The 22,181-nt window shown below is 42.8% G+C and overlaps 1 protein-coding gene across 1 annotated transcript in view; it reads left to right on the forward strand.

Moving 5' to 3' along the window:
• ARHGAP20 (Rho GTPase activating protein 20) overlaps nt 1-21,926 on the forward strand; it is a 61,659-nt gene extending 39,733 nt beyond the window's left edge. The window contains exons 7-15 of the mRNA XM_030476893.1: nt 2,340-2,417; nt 6,331-6,397; nt 8,339-8,521; nt 12,944-13,122; nt 16,015-16,176; nt 17,602-17,711; nt 18,381-18,570; nt 19,116-19,227; nt 20,799-21,926. Coding sequence (XP_030332753.1) covers nt 2,340-2,417; nt 6,331-6,397; nt 8,339-8,521; nt 12,944-13,122; nt 16,015-16,176; nt 17,602-17,711; nt 18,381-18,570; nt 19,116-19,227; nt 20,799-21,859 — 2,142 coding nt within the window. The 3' untranslated portion in view covers nt 21,860-21,926. The remainder of the gene's footprint in view (nt 1-2,339; nt 2,418-6,330; nt 6,398-8,338; nt 8,522-12,943; nt 13,123-16,014; nt 16,177-17,601; nt 17,712-18,380; nt 18,571-19,115; nt 19,228-20,798) is intronic.
• Nucleotides 21,927-22,181: the final 255 nt, after the last annotated feature.

Below are 22,181 nucleotides of genomic sequence, written 5' to 3' on the forward strand. Positions count from 1 at the left end.
GTGTGCTTGGTAAGGAATACTGGTTCTGGCACACAAACTAAAGACTCTACAGTGTGAAGTCCCAAGAAACATCTCTAGCGGAACTTATGCATCAGCATCTTCAGAAATGCCAGTACAATGTACCCTTTTTTTTGCTTGGAAAACTGATCTAAACCCACAGCTGCCTTCATTGAATTCTGCAAAGTTGCAATGTGTTGTATTGTTTATAATGATCGTAAGTCAGTAAAGCTGTGTATATGAACACCCTCAAATTGCCTTAAGCACGTTTTTCATCTACTAACTGATGCTGGTAAATTTATAGGCACAACGTAAATTGGTAAAGAGAGGTCATCCACAGGGTCATTTGCACCTTTTATACTAAGTCATTTTAATCAATTTAAACTAATTTCTTGTATGTAGCCAGTTCCCTAGAGATACCCTAGCATTCAGTGGTAATCCATCCAGTCTTCCTCTGCTTCTTACACATTTGTCTTTTCTTTCTAACTGTGTTGCACTCTTGTACCAGAGTTTGTTTGGCTTTTTTTTTAATGTCTTTTCTCCTTAGCTAGAGTTAGCTCATGTACCAAATATGGTTTCCTGATCCCAACAGTCCTAGAAACGACACACTGTATTCTAGATATTATCAGTAATAAAACAGAGGAGGAGCAGATGGAAACTTTGTGATGCAAATAGTTTTTATGGCACTGTGGTCCCTGTGCTACAGCAGCTGGAGATGCCCAAGAATTATTTCATTTTTGGAGGGTAGGGAAGACTGCACACAAGGCACAAACCATTTTATAATATTCTAGCCAAGAGCAGAACTTATGCAAATGTGCTGACCTACTCCTGAGTGCCAGATGTCATTGCTTCAGGCAAATGTTAAATATTTTATGGTATGAGCCTTCAGATATGTCCTGAAGCAAGATATACAGTATTCTCCCTACTTTCCTTTGATTGCCATGGCAGCTTGTTACCATCAGGGACTTACGCAAATGTACAGCTCGGATCTGTTCTAAATGCAAAATGTCTGGGGGTTGTTTCACCTGAACATCCTATGGCCAACATAAAACTGATATGCTGCACAGGGTAGCAGCGTGTAGCAAACTGTCTTGGGACTGGCAGCGAACACTGACATCCTGGCTCTGCCACCTCCCCTTCTATGGGCCATTGGATCTGCCTAGGTGTTTTGTTGTAGCAGGCACGCGTTTGTTCTGCTGGGGCTTTAGGCTGGCCTAAAACCAGCTGCAATCCAAAAGCTGTGGAGTCTTGTTAGTGGAGCCAAACCCGCATGCCTCTAGAGAGGGCTTAGTAACTTATGCTTGATGTGTGGGAGCTGCCTGTCTGCTTGAAAGTGAGGCCAGCATGAGTGCAATGGTGCAAGCAAAAACCACTCTGGACACGCTCTCTACACTTGTTTTTGCTTGATGGCAGTGATGGCAGTGGTGCTGCCACATCCTAGCGGGGCTGAGGATGGTGTCATTAATCCTCGTGTGTTTGAAACATGTTGGCTTACATAAGAGCAAACCATGGTGCCTAGGTACAGAGCGTTGCCCAGCTGTATGGGAGTTACACTGGTGCCAGGCAGCAGGTGCTGAAATCTCACTCTGGAAAGACTGCCTTGTGGAAAGTGGCACTTCCTCCAACACAAAGCTTGGTGCTGTAGCTAGTTAGAAAATAATGTTTCTGCTGATCCATGCTTTTCAATACTGCCCATCAGCAAATTCTGGAGGATGCTGGAGAGGTAGTGTTTTAACTAGAAAAAAGATTACCAAGAGGAAGTGCATCTCGTCCTAAGCCAAATCTAGCTTTGAGAAATCTATATAGAATCTGGCAAAGGATATAGAGATGAACAGCCTGTATACAGTATTTTCTTACCAAGGACATCTTCAGTAGAAAAGGACAGAAATTATTAACAATTTATATGAAAGCCTCTTATTTCGCTGAAAAAAATAACTGAAGTATTTTGCTTTTTGAAAGGAAACTTGCACATCTTTAGATTAATCAAACCATTACATTTCCCTTATGCAGTGTCTAAAGTGCAGTTAGTGGCTATCTCTTTTTGCATTTTTTTAATGTGGAGGTCTTGTCCCCAGTAATCATGGCACTCTCCCTTCTGATGGAGCTGCTGGGGAAGCAGGGAGCAAATATGGAAAGTATGTGACATAGCAGAGGAATCAAACCTCGGTCTCAGACACCTGGACCTTTATGTATGTAGTATAACTTATTTATCAAGTACAGTTTTAACAGGATACTCTCAATTTTTCCAACAATGAATTATGCAGAGCTATTGCACTTCAGATATTCTTTGCCAATCCAAATTTTTAATGCCACTTTCTCCTTCTCCTTTTTTCTCTTCACAGTCAAAAACCCTAAGTGTAACCAATGTTGATACAGCAAATGATGTAATTCTGATGGCCCTGCAGCAGCTGGGAATTTTCGTAAGTCCTTGCATGAGTTTTAATAAGTCTTTTTATAGTCACTTTTAATAATAAAATTTTCTCTTGCATTCTTTCGAAGTTTTAGGATATGAACATTATTTAAATCCTTTGTCATAGCAATTCAATGTTGTTGAAATGAAGCAAAAGTGCCTAGTTAATATATGGACCTCCAGAGATCATCAAATGCCTTAAAAATTTTGAATAAGTCACTCATGTCTGTTGCTTTTAAAGCTGTTTTGCTGATACCTAAAAAGAGATATCGTGACACAAGAAGTGAGTTTGATACAGCTCCTTTTGCATAATTCAGTGTGAGCAGGAAAGCTACTGACCTGCTTGTTAGCTGGTTTCAAAATGTGCAAACATGCATGATCAGCTGTGTTCCCAGATGACAAGTACAAGCGTTGCTCTCAAGTGTCCAAATCAGACACTCTAAATATCCATGGACCGTTAGTGTTATGTGAGATATGAATGTGAGTGATTGCATAGAATCTGAATGCACCCAATTTAAGCAATGTCCTGAAAGTGTTTTGGAAAAAAGCTCTTCCAGGACTTAGGATAGCCTAGGGTAGTGCACCAAGTAGATCCGGCGGTTCTTAGTAGATAAAGTACTGCCTCAACTGGCTCCCTTAGCTCTAAACCAGACAAGGTAGTGCCTCAGGTGTAGTAATGAACCAGTGCCCAGGACAAGAATTTTGGTTCCCTTATTCTGTTCCTCTCATTGTTTCACAATGTGGCTCCAACCAACACCAATGGTCACAGAAGCTCCTGGATGACAGCTTTTTAACTGGCCTGTCAGTCTACTTCAACAAGATTTTTCTAAATGTCTTACTTTTGATGCATGCATTGATCCCATTGCACGTAATCTGACAAGTATTTCCTTACCACAGCCCTGTGTGTGAAGAGCCCAATATGACCAAAATGCCACTCTTGTGGAGAACCCCAGCGACAGTCGGAGTAACCTCAGAATATGCCTTCCTTAGGATTCATTATCCCTAATTTATACAGGCTTTTAATGGACCCAGGGGCCTATTCTGCTAGCTTGGTATTTCCCTGGCATAGCAATTTCTGTCTAGCCATCTTACGGCTCAGACATGCCGTTTTCACCAGGGCTAGGGCTCTAGCCTGAGCTCGGGATACAGCAGTGTGTCCACTAAAGGTAACTCTGGAGTTGATGGAGGGACTACAAGGTGAAAAGGATATGAGTTAAAATTAGGATTTTAATTGCAGATTGTCTCCCCCAGTCTGCAACAAAAAGCAAGAGACTATGCCATATTACAGCTGCAAGTCTTTATTATGATGTGCTTCGTTTTTACCCATTTTATGGGTGTCATTCATGCTTCCTCATTTGGTGTTCAGCAAAACAGGAAAATGGTAGTATTGAAAGAGAATATTTTGTTTGAGATGAGCGGGAGGAGGAGCTGGTTAGCTTTCAGCTTTGTGTTCTTTGTATGTATCACAATCAACCCTTTCCTCCTCTTTACATTTTTATTTTGAGTGGAAAAAGAATGAAAGCCATCCAAAATATCTACAATCTTGCTTGCAGAATTATTTGCCCAAGTAATATACTACATTTTTTCACTGCATCTTCATAGCATAAAGTCTTTTTCATTAGATGCATATTATAAGATTAGCAATAAAAACGAACAAGCTAAATAAATTAAGCTGTAGCCTGTGTATCAGTCAAGCACCCAACCCCCTCATAGGATTGTTCTGGCTGCGAGGAAGCTTTTCCTTATGTGCTGTCTCGAGGATTTTTATTTATGTCCAGAGAGAACCACTTGAAAGGAGCTCTATGACTTTTCAATGGCAATTATAAAAACTACATTTCACATATTGTGAGATTAATGGGGCTATTACTTTGGCTGAGTTCACTCTGGTTTAACACAACAGGGGTTTTCCCTCTGTGGTTTCTCTGGTAAAACGACAACTAGTGTGTGCAAAATGGCATTGATCATCTGTTCCAAATTATAAAGTGGGGCAGAAAGAAGGGCCTTGGGTTTCCCAGCTCTCTAAGTGCCCTTGCTGATTTTTCTGGGACAGTCACATTTATACTGACAAATGGCCTCATAAAGCCCATAAAGGACAACATTTGCAGTCGAGAGATGAGCAGTCTGCCTCCTGAAACTGTGCTTACTAGCGCTTCCCCTTTCCCTGCTTCCCCTTCACAGCAATGAACCCTTTCATATATATATTTTAAAGGAAAAGTAAATACCCTTTCTTGTGCTCCTCAGCTGTATTTATTTGCTCCTGGCTGCTTGCCCTGAGGCATCAGAGATGTCTCCAAAGCCTATTTATTTTCCTTCTGCCCCCTGCTAGCTAACTTAACAGCAGTGCTAATATGGGCCAGAAAGCTCTGTCAGTCAGAGAGCAAACTGCGAAGGCTTTATTGGGTGTATCAACATTACACCAGGTGTGTGCAGCAAGTTGAAAGAGTCTCAAGAGCTCTGGGACACTGGGTGAAGGTCCAGACAATGCAGTGTAGTAGGCAAATCTGTTTGTTTAAAAGGAGGTAGGATTTCATTTTAGAGCTAAATAAATACTGTCATGAGGTATTTATCACCTTTTGTAGCCAAAAAATGTCTAAGATTTTAATTAACCTGGTTTAGCGGTGTCACTGAAAAGGTATTTAGGTGTAATAGATCACTTTTCATACAGTGTATTTATCCACTTGCTATTACCTTTTGTCCTGAGAGCGGTTTATATTAAATGTCATTCTTTTTATTTCTATTGTCTCACCTTCATATCTGAAATAATGTACTATCCTCCTTCTTCAATTAAACTGCAACACTGACTTGTATATTTATGCTAGAAGCAATATTTACAATTTGCTTTCAAATCAGGAGGTTCACGCAGCTTTTCCCAAAGATGTTCGCATTCTCCAGTCCTCTGGAAATTGTCTCCTTTGATGTAAATTTATCATATCCATTGTAAATTTTGAGAGGGCTTAGCAGTCTGAAAGCACCATCCAAGCCCTTCCACAAAAAGGGGCTGCAAAAAAGGGTTGCACAGAAGGGCCAACGGCAGCCCTGTGAGGCAATTTTGGGGCAGTGTTGAGTGCCAGGAGCCCTTTTTGTGTCATCCTCGCCTTGGCATCATCAGCGTGGGCTCAGGTCTCAGGTGAAGGTGCTCCTGCCCTGCTTTCCAGCGCAGGGCATGGGATGCTGCTGGCTGGTTAGCCTGAGCTCCTCCTGCTTGCGGGAGATGTAGAGGAATTGGGGAGATGGTGGAGCAGAGGTCTCAGGTGTGGGGCATGTCCCAGGGGATGTGATTACCCTGGTTCTCAGGACAGAGCTGAGGGGTCACCTTAGCTCACATGAACTGCCTGCTATCTGCACTTCATGCTGCTTATCATAATCCCTCCAAGGAGATCAGACCTGTCTCTCCTTGGAGCTGGGTGCTGCACAGGCCAGTGGGGAGAAGTGGGCCACAGATGTGCTGGAGGCTAGGAGCAGCACCAAGGGCCAGGTTCCTCACTATGAGGGCTGCCTCATTTCCATCCTTCTGGGAGTGGGCATGTGGGCTGGACACTGACTCAGCCACGTGGCTGGAGGGTCTGGCATGGCTAATGTCTTGGTCCGGCCTCAAAAGCAATCCTGAGTCCGAGCAGGCTGTGAGCTCCATCTCTCTGCTTTCAGGAGCAGTGAGAGAACTGGGGCAAATCTCCCCCTTTTTCTTCAGAAATGGCAGGCTTCAGTCCCTCTCACTGCTCAGAGCTGGACCCTGGTCACGTAAACCACATTGCACATGACAGACACAGTTCAGAAGCTTTGCTGGTGGCAAATTTGGGCACTGCAAAAGTAAAGGAGGTTCCATTGACCTCACTGACAAGGTGCAGATTATCCTACATGGAGCGAAACTTAACATAAACCTGTTCTTAATGGATGGCAAATTTATTCTGAATTTTGTTTTAAAGGGCTCTGAAAAAGACTACAAGCTGTGGGTGATTTCAGGAAGAGAAGATGCTCCGTACCCTCTTATTGGTAAGTTCTTGACATGGTTTTGTTTTTCAACATTCACTCAGTTTTTAGTGCTGAAGGAAGCAAGAAAGAGAAGACTGAAATGTAGTTTCCTCTTTTGTTTTGTTTTGGTTTTCCTGTTTTTTCTCTTACTTCCCTGTCATGCAAGTTTGCCTGTTTGGGGAGCTAGTCAGATGCTGATCCTTTGTTTTGAAGAGCAATTGTCTGCTTGTATCACTAAAACGTTGAGAAAGTTCATTTATTTCCACCCCGATTTTGCTGCATGAGCCTCAGTCTTTCTACAGAGGCGACGTCTCCACTCACTCATCTCCTCTCCTGGAGCCAGTCCAGCTTTACCATATTTCTTTCTTCGCTTCCATAGCCTTGCTTACTCCCCTCCTCAGCAAAACTCATCAGAGCTTTGAGAAATGTTCTGTTCTTCCACAACTCAAGTTAACTGATTGAAGAGGTCCTTTCCAATCCTATATTTCACTTACTGGCTGGCAGCTCCCCTCTGATTAGGAGCAAATTATTGCTTATTCACTTTCTAAAATGCTTTTTGAAACATTTCCTCCCCAGGAATCAACCCAAAGCTCAGAAGTGATTGGATTGAGTGATTTGATTTTGGCCCATGATTCACTGAGAACAAATCCCTTCCCGATATTAAGAACCTTTCCTTGTAGAAGCCCAGCATTAGTTGTGCTGTATGAATGCACAGATGATTAGAACAAGAAATGTCTGAGAACTTTCTGTTTTCCTCCTGCATATCTAACCTCAGTAAATCTTAGCATTCCTTCTTAAAGCAGCCTTCATTGAAATGCTTTGCTGGAGTCAGATAACATTAATATTTATAAAATTAACTGGTGCACCTTATAGGCAGTGCAAACTGTTTTGTCGTTGAAACACACCAGACTTTGTCTTTCTGACTATTTTGTGTAGCTTGTTCAGATAAAATCACAGCCATGGTTTTAAACATAGAACCAGAGAATCCAGAAATGGGAAAGGCCTTTGTAATTGACTGTCTCTCTCTCACTGCAAATTCAATTTACAATCATTGGAAAAGAAGAATCTTATGCAAAACTTATGTTGTTCTTAATATTTATGCAAAGGATTATTAGATAAGGCCAGCTTTTATCTTGGGTAAACATCAGAAGCAGAGTCTAACTGCACTTCAGCTTCATATTACCTATAATCTCAGATAACGTCTCTTCCACTATCAGTATTCAAGTCTAAGTGTAAGTTAACTAAAATGACTTAACGTTACATCCATTGCATTTAATATATTTCAACTGCCAGGTCTTTAGAAAAAATATCTGCCTGGTGGCATTTTTGAAAGCTGCTCCAGAAATGAATTGCCTCTGTGTAATCCCCAAAGATGCTGGTTAGTGCCAAGCGAGCTCATTTGCATTAGCCCTGTGATTAACGTTTCCTTCCTGTTTCAGCCTCAGACAGGAACCATAATTGTGTCTCGTTTGACTGAGTTGATGGCTGTTGCACTTACCATGGAGAGGGAGGGAAGATCACTTACACACTGGATTTTTTGGTTTTGCATGCTCAGCAGTTATTTGACAGATGACTGCTCCCAAAATCTCGTTTCTCACCGGAACCATATGAGCAACCAGAACCTAAATTTTCAGTGTCACAACTAAAGCAGTAGAAAGAATAAACACTGAATTCAGAAATAGTCACTTGCATTTTTTCTAATGGGCTTTTATGTGATACAGCTGTAATAGGTCTCTGATTTTACTTTTACATCTGTTTAACTACACCAAACACAGCAATTCCATTTCTGCCAGTATATGATTTATGCTTGTGTAAATATGCAGAAAAGCATCAATTCTGAGATTACTGAGAGAGAACGTGCTGCAGGCCAGAATGCAAAATCTGCTTTTCCTCCAAGGCAGATGGAGTTTTGCAAGTCTCCAGTCAATCCAACACAGATTATTATGATTTTTCTTTGAACAGGACACGAATATCCCTTTGGAATTAAAATGAGCCACATTCGCGATGCCATGCCCCATGGATCAAAGCACTGTGCCTGCCCCAGGCAGCTCCAGGGGTCCTTCTTGACAGAGCAGCTGCCCCAGGAGCTGCAGTGCCAGTTTGTGCTGAAGCCAAGCCGCCTGGCTGTGTCCCAGCAGCTCAACGGTACGTTGTCCTGCTTGCCCAGCATCATTCACCCGTAGCCCGGCTCTGCTCTGGAAGCAAATGTGGTGGCATGGTGGGAGGATGGAGGGGGAGAAGGGGCATTTGGAAAGCAAACAGGAGCACTCAGCTGTACCTTCCAGCTGCATGGGGGATTTTGCAGTGTTGTTCTCCCTGATTTGAGTGTGCTGTTTTATATGTGTCATCTTTGTAAAAGTTACATTTTGACAAGCTGCCTGTCAAATGGTTGTTCTAAAACCAGCAAAAGAAAGACAAGATCTCTCCTCTGCAATTTTTTGTTAGTCTGTTGGCTGAGCTTCCCTCTGCAGCCCTTGCTGTGCTCTGTAGCAAGGCAGAGTAGTTTTACGGTTCAGGGGTCAAGGCTTGACTTCGGCACAGAATTCCCACACAGTGTCTGGCAGCATCCATTATCTCAACAAGGTACGTAGGACTACATCCTGCCTCACTGGGACCCTCACGTAGCATGTACTTGAGTACCTAGGTGAGGTGAGCAAATACAGTTTCTTTATTTCAGTTCTCAAGTAAAACAAAGACTAATATTTTCTTCTGCCTTTGGCCCTGATGCTGCAAAAATACGAGCACCTGCTCTCTGTTTTGCACTCTGTTGTCAGTGACACAATGACTGCCCACTGCTCATGAGTAAAACAAATGAGGAGGTCTTTACAGGATTGGGTCATTAGACTGAAAACTCTAGGGGAAGGATGTGTCCTATGGTGTGTTTTTATTGTGCTTAACACACTGGCATACTCAGCTCAATTAGGAACTCTGCCCTACTTCACCATTAATGACAGCCACACTGTTATCCTGTGTGTTCCCCATTAGCTATGATCTCCCACAATATGAGTAGAATCCATTTGTAATGTTTTTAGAAATTGAATATAGTGAGGCTGTACCAGTCTCTATTACAAATTATTCTGGAAATTGATTGCATTTTGTATAAATTAATTTCCTTTCCACACGCCTTCATCCCCCCCTTCCCAGTAATTTGTATCATATATTACTTCATGGCATATTTTAAGAATGAGGCAATCTAGCAAAGGGGTGTAATTAGGTTTACAGGCCCCGCTTGGCAGCTGACATTGACTGGCAAGGGAAAATAGAAATGCAAATCAGGCCTGTAAAGTTCTAATGCAGATGTGTTGTCAGTGGTGCTGTGCAAGCCGCAGGAGTGGAGGCGAGGCTGGCCTTGGGGCAGCAGAAGCCTGGGGCAGCCTCCAAGTCATGCACAGGGACTGTGCTAAGTGGGAGAAAGAGGCTTTTAGTCCACTCACCTTTCCTGCTTTCATCAGACAAAACCTTTTAAAGTGATGTATAGGTCTGGCTGCTTGCAAACCACATTATCTTGCATACTGCTGTTTGTTATGCTCTTCCTAACTCCTTCTCACCCATTTCAGTTTTGGAAAATGGCAAAAGGTACCTGCATGCAAACCAAGGCTGAGATCTGGCTTTGGGCTCATCTTCAGACCAGCAAGCCAAAATCTGTGTTGTTGTTTGCATGGTAACCACTAGGCACGCCACTGCATACGGGGCAAATTGGCAGAGAATGGCCCCTGCAACCCCACATTTCACTGCCACACATGCTGTGCTGTCCTCCTTCCAACCGCTTCCCTGTGCTGGTACCACTGTGCTGGACATGTTGTCCTTTCTGGAAGCAGCAAGGAGGAGGTGCCCAGTTGTACCAGCATGCACCGTGGTTAGGTAGCATTGAAGGTGTTGACAAGCAGACAGGACTGATAACTGGCTGTCATGTCAAGTACGTAGCTGTGTGGATACCAGCTGTGGTGGTGTAGAGGCATCAGCTGTCCTGGCAGAATGTTAGAAAAAGTACAGAAGAATTTACTGTGGGGAAGAACTGGAGTGTCTCTGTTGTCTCTCCTGCAACCTTTCATCACGTAACAGGAATGGTCACCTACAGTTAAACATAGCCATTAAGTGATGCTCATGAACACATGTCTGAAAGGCTTTGCAAATACTGATTTGCTTGAAGTTTAACTCAAAGGAACCAACTGCTGGCAGTGGCTAGTCTGTAATCCAAATTATTACTTAATTGTCTGTTAAGGAGAAACAAAATTTCAACAAGCTGGTCTCACTATAGAAAGGAGGTCTTTGAAAATTTTTTGACAGTTAGGTTTTGATTAGAAAGGATGATATGTTGTGAAATAGATCTGAGGTTTTATTTATAAGTAAGTTTCTAATTAGCTTGCAAGAAGAGGAAATGCCACTTGCATGGGTGGGACACTATGCATAGAAATTTGCTGAATGTAAAATTAGAGCAGAATAGATGGCTGCTGTGAGCTCTGAGCAAGATCTGCAACCAAAGAAGTATTGCTTTTTTCCTGATTCTGGCCTAGAATAATCCACCAGAGCAAGGCCCTGAAGCTTTTTGCATGGTAGTACTTCTGCAGAGCAATAATTGGCATCTCTCTTGGTGAGAGGAGGCTGCACTTCTAGTGCTGTAACTTTGCACAGGCTCAAGAAAAGAATGCATACATCCTCCCCTTCTCATCTGCTCTTTACCTTAATGCTTCTCAAACCCCTTAGAAAAGGGGATATGAAGAGGGTGAGTTTTCCTGTTGTTCAGTGAACGTTAGTTTTGTAAGTGATTATTCCATTGCTGTACATTAGTTGTTGGTTTCTGCCCTGGTATGTTGAAGAACACTGATTAAGATTTCCTTCCTGTGGCAGGAGAGAGCTGCAGTTAGTCACAATTAACCCTTGCTCACATTATCAGTTTGAGCCATGGCTTTTTAGAGAGTGGAACAAACAGTGAAAGACTAAGAAAAGTTCCTAATTTTAACACCCTTCCCTCCCCCCACTTCTCCTATTCCTTGTTCTCCAGCATAGGCTTTCTTCCTAATTTTTACTTCCACTGAATTGCCAGAAAAAAACCATCAATATGTATTTGCTGTTGTGTGAATAGAACTCCAACTGAAGCAAACCATATTCATGTGCTAATATCCAGTTCATCTGAAAGAAAAAAAAGTCATTTTGAAAGTTATAGGTTAGTTATGTTCTCCTAAACATGATATGTCAAGTAAAGCCTTAGACACTGCCAAGCTTATATTTCATGAGGCTTTGGACTGCTTAAAATGTATATCCTCGTTATTAATTTTTATGAAAAGAATTTTTCGTCAGGTTTTCACATTCAGATGTTCACATTTTGAGTTCAACTGTAACTTTTCATCCTGTAAGCCTCTAATGAAAAGACTTCCACCCATTCCCAAAGGGAGCGTGATCTCCTGGAATGGAATGACGTATAATGAAAATCGCTATTTGGTCTAAAAAAAAGTATAGTAAAGTATAGGGGAGAAAAATCTTGTATTATACCGCAATCCTTACTTCTACAAGCCTTGCTTCTACACTCTGCCCTCCACAATAGCATGAAAGCAAACCATTTGACCAGGTGGAAGACCCAACTAATAAAAAGGCGCAGAGGGTAGGCAAGCAGCTAAATCAAAGCTGACTGGCTTTGAAAACATCAGAAAAGGAAAAATATGTCAGAATATAAGTCTTCTGAGTTAGCACTTTTATCTTAAACAGTCTCAACCCAGCCTTAGCAGTAGTCTGCTGTTAAGAAGACTTTACGCTGGCTGATGTTGAGAAAGGTCCTATGAAAAATACCCCTTTTTGTATCCCAATGCCAGTATTTCCTTCTCTATACACTGCAAATCAGAGCTTCAATTAGTGGTGCTCTTTAGGTATGTCATGAAATACATTAAAATAAATGCAGACAAATGGAGCCCACCAGTGTGTTGGCAGCATGCTGAAATGCCATCTGGAAGGGGTTGATTAAAGGGCAGGCACCATCACTGGGCCATGGTCAGTAAATGCTTGGGGTGAGGACACTAATGATATGCTTGCTTTGTGGAGAAGAGAGCAAAGCTGGCCACTTTTCCTGGTCTGAAAATGTCTCACCCCATGAGTTGACTCTCTGGTGTTACTTACGGGGAGAGCAGGTGCTCTCCCACATTGCCAGGGGAATTAGAATGTGTCCAGACAGCAAGCCAAGCTGAGGGCAATGGTGTTTACATATTAGGTTTTTCCAAAGAAGGTCTGTGGTTTTGCACCTGAGAGTGGAAAGTGAGTTTTTTAGCACAGTCCAGCTCCTCGTGAAGTCAGGCTGAGGTTTACCACCCTGCACTTTAGCGTTAAGTGCTGACACTGTGGTCCAGCACTGCAGCACGGATCCTGGTGATCCTCTTCACAGCATGGGTAAGACACAACATTGTCCACACACACGCGTGCACAGGTATGTGCACAGTGGATTAGGCTTAGCTGTATGCCAAGGAGTTGGTTGAGTTCATGACATTTTTTCCTTTGAAACCATAGCAACCACAGCAAAACAAATACTGGAATTAGAATTGAAATGCATTTGTTCTAATAAACACCTTTCTCTTTTCCCAGACTTAAGCCAGAAGTCATGTAAAAGGAAAAGGTCTATCATAAATTGGGCTTTCTGGCGTGGCCCAGGCACTCACTTGGACAATGCACCCCTCTCCTCAACATCTGCAGCTCCTGGGAAGCTCTTTGGCCTCTTGCTAACAGCCATCTGTGAGGATGACAATCTGCCCAAACCTCTCTTGGTGAGTCCCAGGCTCAGGGCTGGCTCTTACCGTGGTGGAATTTCTGTGTGTTGGTGAATGAGAACATGGACACAGTTTGTAAATTACCCAAGCAGAGAAGCCAGAAGGAAACCTCATTTGTGGTTCTCAGCAAGAACTTCGGATTTTAACATATGCTGTGGTCAGGCCTGGTTAACAACAAACAGCTTGAGAAATGCATATGATAGGTCTGCTGGTCTGGGCTATTTCTTTTTTATAGCCCACATTATAAGGCTGGTTCCCTAATCCTCACTTACACAGTGTAAATAAGTGCCACATTCACACATACTTTTTAAACCACTCCCAAGATCTCTGCAAAATCCCCAACTCCATAAATGTGGCATCTACTGTTCCAGATAGACAGCCCATGTGTGCATACAAATGCTGCTTGCCCTTAAGTAGACAGTTTCAGAGCCTTTCTTGAAGGCAGCCCAGGGCAAGCAAGCACTCTGGGTCCTCAGTTTAGATCTGACAGCAAAAATGGTGGGAAGGGTGGTCTTGAGGGAGCACTGGTGCTGTGAGTGCTCTAAAAACCAGCCCAGAAACGTGAAAAAGGTTATCCTAGAGCCCGTTCCTAGGCACGATTAAGGCATTTTTGGTCAGGACTGAGGGCTTCTGTGTTGTCAATGCAGCAATTGGAACATTTATGGAGTGGGAGTGAGCCCCGAAGGATTGGGCCCCTCATCCTAACAGCCTGACTTCTGGCTGGAACAACTTGCCAGAATCCCACTGAAATCAGTGGGGTTACACCAGTATACAGGAAGAGATGTTTTGTCTCCTAAACGTCCGCTTCATGTGCTGCTTTATCTTTGCCTGAATAGTGAATCATACCAGGGCTTTTCAGGTCTTTTAATAATGTGGGTTTGTTATTTTCTTGTGAGGAAGTATGCAGTTTTATAACTTAGTTTATTTAAATAAGCCCTCCAGAGATGGACTCTGTAAGAACCTGGTCCCTCATTCTCTGTGTTTGAGAGATGACCCAATGCTGCATTTTGGAAATCTCTCCAAACCAGAAATGTCAGTAAATTTTTATCTGAAAAACCCATGAAGTTACTAAGCATAGAACCACAGCTTGGTAGATTTTGTGCTTTGAATCTTAAACACTGTGTTTATGTCACAAAATATAACTTACTTTTGATTTCATGCAGCATCTCTGGAGAATGGAATAGTGCATCAGAGGGACTGTGTGGGATTTACCTGCAAGAGAAGGAAAATATTAGGGTGAATGCTTCAGGCATGTTTGATATCTCTGCTTCAGAGCTTCAAACTTGCTTTGACAGCTGAAGGGCTCTCATTTAGCCATTGCCGCACTGAATTGTCTTATACCATTAGCTTCATTCGTGTGATTTTGTCTGTGTTTACTACTGTAAGAGGGGCTTCCCAGTTTTATCTTGTGGGTATTTTATTAAAAACATATTTTCAAAGTGTTTTTTCATGTGCTAAAATCCTACGCTCAAGGGCTCAGCCTGTTTTGACTGCAGAGCTCTAAATCTCTGCAAATAAAATGGAAATGCTGACACAAGTCCTGCTGCCATGAAGGTGCTCCTCCACAGTTTCTGCACTTACTTCCAACTTCTGCAGGAGTGAGAAAAAAATATTAAAGAAAAAAATTAAAAGTAATAGTTTCCATTAGACTTACTTGCACTGCTGCATGTCAGGAAGAGCTACCTTACAGCCCAGACTAGGAAAGCCCCAAAACCTCACTGCTTAGCCATTACTGTTACAGTAACTCCATTTAATGATTACAGACTCTCCCCCAGTGTCCCTTTTCTTGCCATCTCTTTTGATAAGTTGGTCCTCAGACCACTGTGTGCATGCACATCATCTCAGAGGCTGTCTGCATGGGTTTCCCCATTGGAATAGACAAACATGACAAATTCCACATGGCTTGGAGCAGGCCTGGGGAGAGGTGACCAGCACATCTGAGAGATGACCCGCAGGAGAGCGCATAGAATTAAGCGGCTGGAAAATATCATGTACTTTGTACCTCAGGAGAGGTCTCTGATTTCAGCATTTCCTTTTCTGCTCATTTTCATCTCTTATTTAGCAGAAGAAATCAAGCTCTCCTGTTGTTTTAAAAGCTTGACAGGAATCTGCTTGATTTCCCTTTCCTTTTAAATATCTCATGTGGTGAGCTGCCTACCTGTTTACTCCTTTGCAGCCTCATTGGATTCAGTGGAGCCGTAAGCCAAGTTTTAGCCCCCTCTGGGTAACCTCCCAGGCGGGAGCACCTTGCCCCAGAGGTGGTCCTGCTAATAGTCCTGAGCTGCTTGCAGCGTACACCACCACTCACAAGAAGCAAAGAGGGTAAAAGTCTGACTGATCTGCTGTAGAAGTGCTGACAGATATTAACAAACAAAACACCTTCCGCCTTAGATAAAATCTCTTTCTTTCAGACATCAGGCATGGAAAAGAAGTCTTCATCTCTGGTCAGTGATAATACTGAGCACAATGATGAGCAGTTAGGATCTCAGATCTTCCTGCAAAGTGATATCTTGCTGGGGCCACCGTCACATGGAGAGCTTTGGATTAGGTAGACCACTCTCCTTTTCCCAAACCACAGTGTTTATATATTTAAATGACGTGGCTAAAACTTGCACAGATCCTGGGAGATCATGCAGGAGGTTAGTGCTAGACAGTGGCAGCACAGTATTTCTGAGGGGATGTTTTCCAAAATCAGTGCCCCAGACCAAAGCTTTGCTGTGCAGTTTGGCATGGCTTGGAGGGTAAGCCTTGACTTGTGTTTGATTTGTGAGCTTTCTTTAGGAGTCAAAGGCCTTCACCTGTAGCGAAAGTGGCAAAACTACAGTTTAATGGCACTTGAAAATAAAATACATTTCTGAGAAATCCTCTCTGCCTTTTAATTTTATTTAGGACATGCTTTCCCTCCTTTACCAAGAGGGCCCTTCTACTGAAGGTATTTTCAGACGTTCTGGAAGTGCAAAAACCTGCAAAGAGCTCAAGGAGAAGCTTGATTCAGGCGCTGAAGTGGACCTAGCCTGCGAATCCATATTTGTGACAGCATCTTTGTTTAAGGTGTGTGAAGAATATTCCTTTTCCCCTTTTTCATGAGAGCAGTGCAGATCCCAGGCACAGACAAGTAGGACTTTTCCCCAGGAACAGGCCCAGGGAGGACCTGGTGGGCTGAATTAAGAATGGGCTGTAACATTAACATTGTGAGGATCTCCAAAGGAGGTTACCACTGAACTAAGATGGGGAAGAGGACTAGCCAGCTTGTTTTGCTGCCAGCTTTCCTCAGGTTTCAGCTACAATCTCGTCCTGTTACTCTCTTTATTTCTGCTTAAAGTCAATGAAATACTATAACGACAGGTTTGCAGATTTGTTTCCTTACTCCTCAGTTATACTCTACACTACAGACCCTAACAAGTGTATAGCGTTGCCCAAAATATTTGGATTCATTTTCCCATGCATTATCTTTCTTTACAGACTTACACATTGAAAACAATGTTCCCTGTGCAAAAAGCATCCCAAGCCTGCAGTAAAATTTTGCCTACAAAGAGAATCAACATATTTCTTTTCACATTTCAGTACAGTGCATCTGGCTTTGTGTAGTTTTTGCTTGAAAGAAATAGTAATTTCCATTCTCAAGCAAGCACTGCTTGGGTGGAATATTTTTATTGTAGAAAGCCATTCCTCTTGCTACCATGAGAGAGGTTTTCATGGGAAAGACATACACAATTACTTTCTTACTGGTGGATTTAGGATGTGCATTTAGGGCAGAGAGCTGCACCACGCAACACTCATCCCATGGTAACGGTTTCACTGAGGGGCAATTGCTTAGCTTTTATAACAGTGAGGAGTTACCACATAAGAGCAAATGTGTTATTCATATGCATCACAGCTTCCCTTACCCTAGCTTGTTTTGGAAGCTAGGATTTGGGCTTCTTCCCAAGTTGTAGCAATTTGCCCTCCAGTGGTTGAGGTATTAGGAAACAGGAACAGCAAGACTATTCATGAGTACTGTAAGTACTCCTTTACCAAAAGGCATTGATTAGGGAAAGGAAGGAAGGAAGGAGTGCCTTGGAGTACTTATGGTCTGGAAGTATTGGAGCTTGTCAGCTATGGAGAAAAAATAGGGACTATAGATGAAGTTAAGTGATAAGTAGAGACAGACATTATGCAGCATCAAAATAACTGGTCCCACTGCAGATTTTTTAGCTCAGTGATAGCAGATGAAGGATCTGAATACCTCTATTTTGACAGGAAAGGGTGAGGAAAGGGCAGGAAAATATTCATGTTCAGCATAATCCAAAGTACTTCTTTATCTCAGATGATTCTCTGCTAGTTTTGGTTGCTGTGGGTAACAGGATGCTTGTCAGCTAGTACTGCCCCACTGATACATCTTCTTGTATCTTCATATCTTACTCCTACTCCCTCCTGTGCTCTGGAACAGCTGTTCACATGTTTTCTTTTCTCTTGTTCTTCTTTTCTCTTGATAAGGATTTTCTTCGCAACATCCCAGGCAGCATTTTATCATCCCAGCTCTGTGATAAGTGGGTCTCTGTGATGGATCAAGGAAATAATGAAGAGAAGATAAAAAGCATTCAAAGGTAGAGTTACTTATATTCTCTGTATTCTTGTCCCATAAATTTATATCCCAGAACGCAGAATCCCAAATACAGTTTTAGGTCATACACTGCACTTGGTTCATTAGTTTGACAGAGTGTGATTTTGTGTTAGGGTATTTTCTGTCCTCCCATAAAACTGTTCAGAGATGTGTCACAGTGAAGGAAAGCAGCTGAGCAAGGATACCTACCTCTTTGACACATTCCTGGTGTAATTAGTGGACAAGGATGCTGGGGAGGGATTCTTCGTCAGGGACTGTAGCCCTAGAACAAGAGGCAATGACTTCAAACTTAAACAGGGGAAGTTCAGGTTAGATATAAGGAAGAAGTTCTTTACAGTGAGGGTGGTGAGGCACTGGAACAGAACATGCTCAAAGAAGTGGTGAATGCTGCATCCCTGGAAGTGTTCAAGGCCAGGACAGAGCCTTGCGCAACATGGTCTAGAGTAAGATGTCCCTGCCCATGGCAAGGGGGTTGGAACTAGATGGTCTTTAAGGTCCTTTCCAACCCTGACCATTTTATGATTCTGTGATTCTATGACTGCATTACCCTGTTTCTGTTTTCTTCATTTTCTTGACTTGTGTGTATCTATGGAAAATGGTTTTATTTTGCTAGATCACTAATTTGAAGAATTACATTTGTAAATGTTTTCAGGTTAATAGAGCAGCTCCCCAGAGCTAATGTTGTTCTCTTGCGTTACATCTTTGGAGTACTGCATGGTATAGAAATGCGATCGGAAGAGAACCAGATGAATGCATTTAATCTGGCTATCTGCATTGCACCTAGCCTGCTCTGGCCTCCTATTTCTTCCACCCCTGATATAGAAAGTGAATTTACAAAAAAGGTAAGAGACACTGCAGCATAGTAAAAGAAAAAAAAAAAACAAAAAACCCCCAGCCTTCATCTTGTTCAGTCTTTCTGTGAAAACAGCCAGTACCTGTTTGGATCAGGACTTGTCCTCCTATCAGGGCATTAGAAACAGTCATAGATTGTCCTATGTTCAGCTGTAGCAGTCTTTTTTCTCCTTCTTAGTAGCTGATGCAGTGTTAGGTCCATTCTCACAGTCTGCCTGTAAGAAGAGGAGGGAGATCATAAAACAATACACAGTGCAAAGTGCTTCTTTCATCAAAAAGATCTCTGGTTGTGGTGACCTTGAAACAGGACAGCATAGGAGTGGAAAAGATATATACCAGAATGTATACTGGGACATTTTAGCTGGGCCTGGCTGGTTTTTGCAGGCCCAGGAGATGGGGAGAGGAGTTCCTGGCTGTCAGGGGGCACATCATGGGTGGGCAGTTTGCTCCTGTTCCTCATCTGTATAGTGAGCTTGCCCTGAGTGGAATAATGGAAGATCTGACAAGATGTCTCTTTCCCATTGCTTTGTTGCAGATTTCTAGTCTGGTACAGTTCCTCACTGAGAATTGCTGCAGGATATTTGGAGAGGAAATTACCTCCCTCTTTGGAGAAATACTGATGACGTGCAAGAGAGAGAACAGCTCAGGTAATACAGATGATGTTTTGATCCTGTTAGACAGCTAAATTCAGCCAGGCAAAAGATCAGTATATTCCATGGAAGAAAGCAGTACCCCATTCGTGCAGTGTTCCCACATACTGCTGTTCTCTTACATATGCTCAGAGTGTTGGTGATAAGCACTGATTCACCTTATCAGAGATCTGGACCATATCACAAAATGCTCTTGTAAGAACCCCTCCTCTTATCCCAGTCATCTGAGCCACTATGTTAAAAAAGGGGGAGAGGGGAAACAAAGAAAAAGAAAGACAAAAATCTGGAGAAGGTTTCATCTCAAGTCTAGATTTTCTGCCCAAGCCTATGTTTTCCCAGAATATGGGGAAGTCAGTGACCAACAGTGGTTATAATACAGCTGTCACACCATTATATTAGCGTTGAAAGTGTCTATTCTTCATCATCAAAAGAGAGAGCTCTCCTGAGTTTCAGCGCCACATCCAGATTTTGCTACTAGCACAAACAAATCATGGAACTGGTGACTGAAAATGTCTGACAGACTGGTTGGCAGAGCATTCCAGAATACCATCGATGCTCTTTTTCTCTCCAGCTCTGTGCTAGTATCGATTTTGACTGGAGGTTTGGGTGTCTCCTTAAAATATTTCTAAAGCGGCATTTCTGTAAAATAAATCTTGGCACAGCCTGCCTATACCGAAAGTGGTGATGGCACTTGCTCCAGCATGCCAGGCTGACTCAGTGCAGTGGCCCAAACTCCTCATACTCTGCCTCTGGTGAAATTTGGTGAAATCCAATGAAATTTGGCCTGCTTCCTCCCCAAGAGTGGAAGCACATGGGATCTGCTGCGCTGGGATGTGCTGGGACTGAGAGCTCAGCCCCATGACAGGTTGCAGCAGCTGAGCAAGCTTACACGCGCGCACTGAGGCATGGCGACTGCCCATGCGTGAACTCTGTCTGCTGCAAATGTGAGATAAGTCAGCTTAGCATAGCCCAGAGCAGAAGAGATTTAATGTAATTCCAATTATCACAATATGGAACAGGGCCCAGGTGTGCACTGCTCGGTAGAAATGAGATGACTGTTAAAACTGAGTCTAGAATTTTCTCCATAGTGTTGCTCTTAAAAATAATGTATTTTCTTGAAGACCATAAAAGTACAAAGTATGTTGTTTTCTTCATTCATCTAAAAGAAGGAAAGAAAGGTTAAATGTTGCTTTCAATATTCAATAATGAAAAGAAAAATTCAATAAATTACTGTTTCAATATACTGCATGTAAATTATTGTGTACAAATGGGTTACCTACTACTAAAGTTTCCCACTTAAAAAAAGCAACAAACCCCCTAATCCTTATTTGTGCCATTAACGTACATTTCTTGATGAACTGTGACTTAGCACTCATTTCAGTTTTTCCATTTCAAAATAAGACATTATTTTTTTCTGAAATTATTGGCATTTTTGCTTGAAGAAGCTTTAAAGGGCAAATGCTCCTGAAAGTAAAGGATGCTTGCCAAAAAGAACAATAAAGAATGCAGCTGCTCATCAGCGAAGTGGCTCAGTCACTGATGTGTTAACACTTGGTTTATCCTTGCAGATGCTGCTTCTCTCCATCTGAATGACTCTTCCTACGACAGCCTGGAAAACGAGGCGAATGATGAAGCTGACTCTTCTTCGAGTGACTGGATTAAGAACCGAGATCAGGATAACAGGAGCAGGGAGTCTGTCTTCACTCTGAGCGATGGCGATTCGGAGCAGACGGAGGTGGATGAAATCCAAAGTAAAACCAAATCGAAGCAGTTGACCATTTCTGTTGATGTCCACCATAAGTTTTCATCACAGGAGAACTCAGAGAATGAGTCTCTCTGCTCTAGTGCACTGGGCTTCTCTTCAGCAGCTACCTCAGGCGCTCTCAAAACCTTGAGGAGACAGAGGCGCTCCTCAGAGCCCACAATTGGCCTCCCTGCCCCCAGCTTCGCTCGCACTGGGGGTGGTCATGAGAAGGCAACACGCAAAACCAGCTGTGATGTTGTCCTGTCTCACGAAGATGAAGACTATCTCCATCAGCTTCGGTCATTGCAGATGGAAGGGCAAAAGCTTATCAATCAGAGCTTGATTATAGGGATTAATGTTGGTAAAAGTGACAACACAAACCAAAATGTTGGAAAGAAAGACTTGTCCCATTGCCTCCTGCCTCCAACGCCAGAGGGATTGAATATTTGCTCAGGATTTAGTTCTTCTAGCCTGTCTTCTCCTGGGACATCTCCGTCTGTGTCATCAATGAGCTCTCTGGACAGTGCTTTCTCTCAGTTTTCAGACCAGTCTGTGTTTACCCCAACTGAAACCTCCTCCCCTTTCGATAGCACTTTTCAGTCTCTAAAGAAACACGAAGACACTGCCGCTGGAGCGGCTGATGACTATTTGGTTACACCCACCAATGTGCCACCATCTCCACAACCTACCGACGCTTTGGCTGAGGGGTGCTTGGTGGAACCCAACTGCAGGCCAGCACCCCTGAAACCTGCCGACGGAGGTGACAGCTATTTGATTAAACCTGACATTCAGCCGTTGCCTCTGAAAGTCATGGGAAGAGACAGACTTCATGATCCAAGATCAAAGAGGAGGTCTAGAAGAGCGTTACAGCAATCCAGAGTTTGAAGAGACTGACCAAAGCTTTTTTGCAGAGGAATCTTAACACTTAAAATAAACACCATATAGAAAATGCCTTTGGTGTTAATGTGTGTTCATTTTAAGTTTAATATCCAGGTTGTTCAAATTTAATTGAGCAGTCCCCAGATTCACAGGTTTTCTTTTTTTAGGAAACTGAGTAATATTCCCACATAAAGCTTTGCAAGAACATTGTAAGAATAATAAAAACTGCTAAAAAGCAAGCAAACAGAAACCTCCTGAAAATCTGGAAGGGTCCCAGGAGGTAACTACGAGCAGCACCCTGTTCTCTAAGCCTGCCGGGGCAGTGGGG

The sequence above is a fragment of the Strigops habroptila genome, chromosome 2 (assembly GCF_004027225.2).
Source record: "Strigops habroptila isolate Jane chromosome 2, bStrHab1.2.pri, whole genome shotgun sequence".
Lineage (NCBI taxonomy): Eukaryota > Metazoa > Chordata > Aves > Psittaciformes > Psittacidae > Strigops > Strigops habroptila.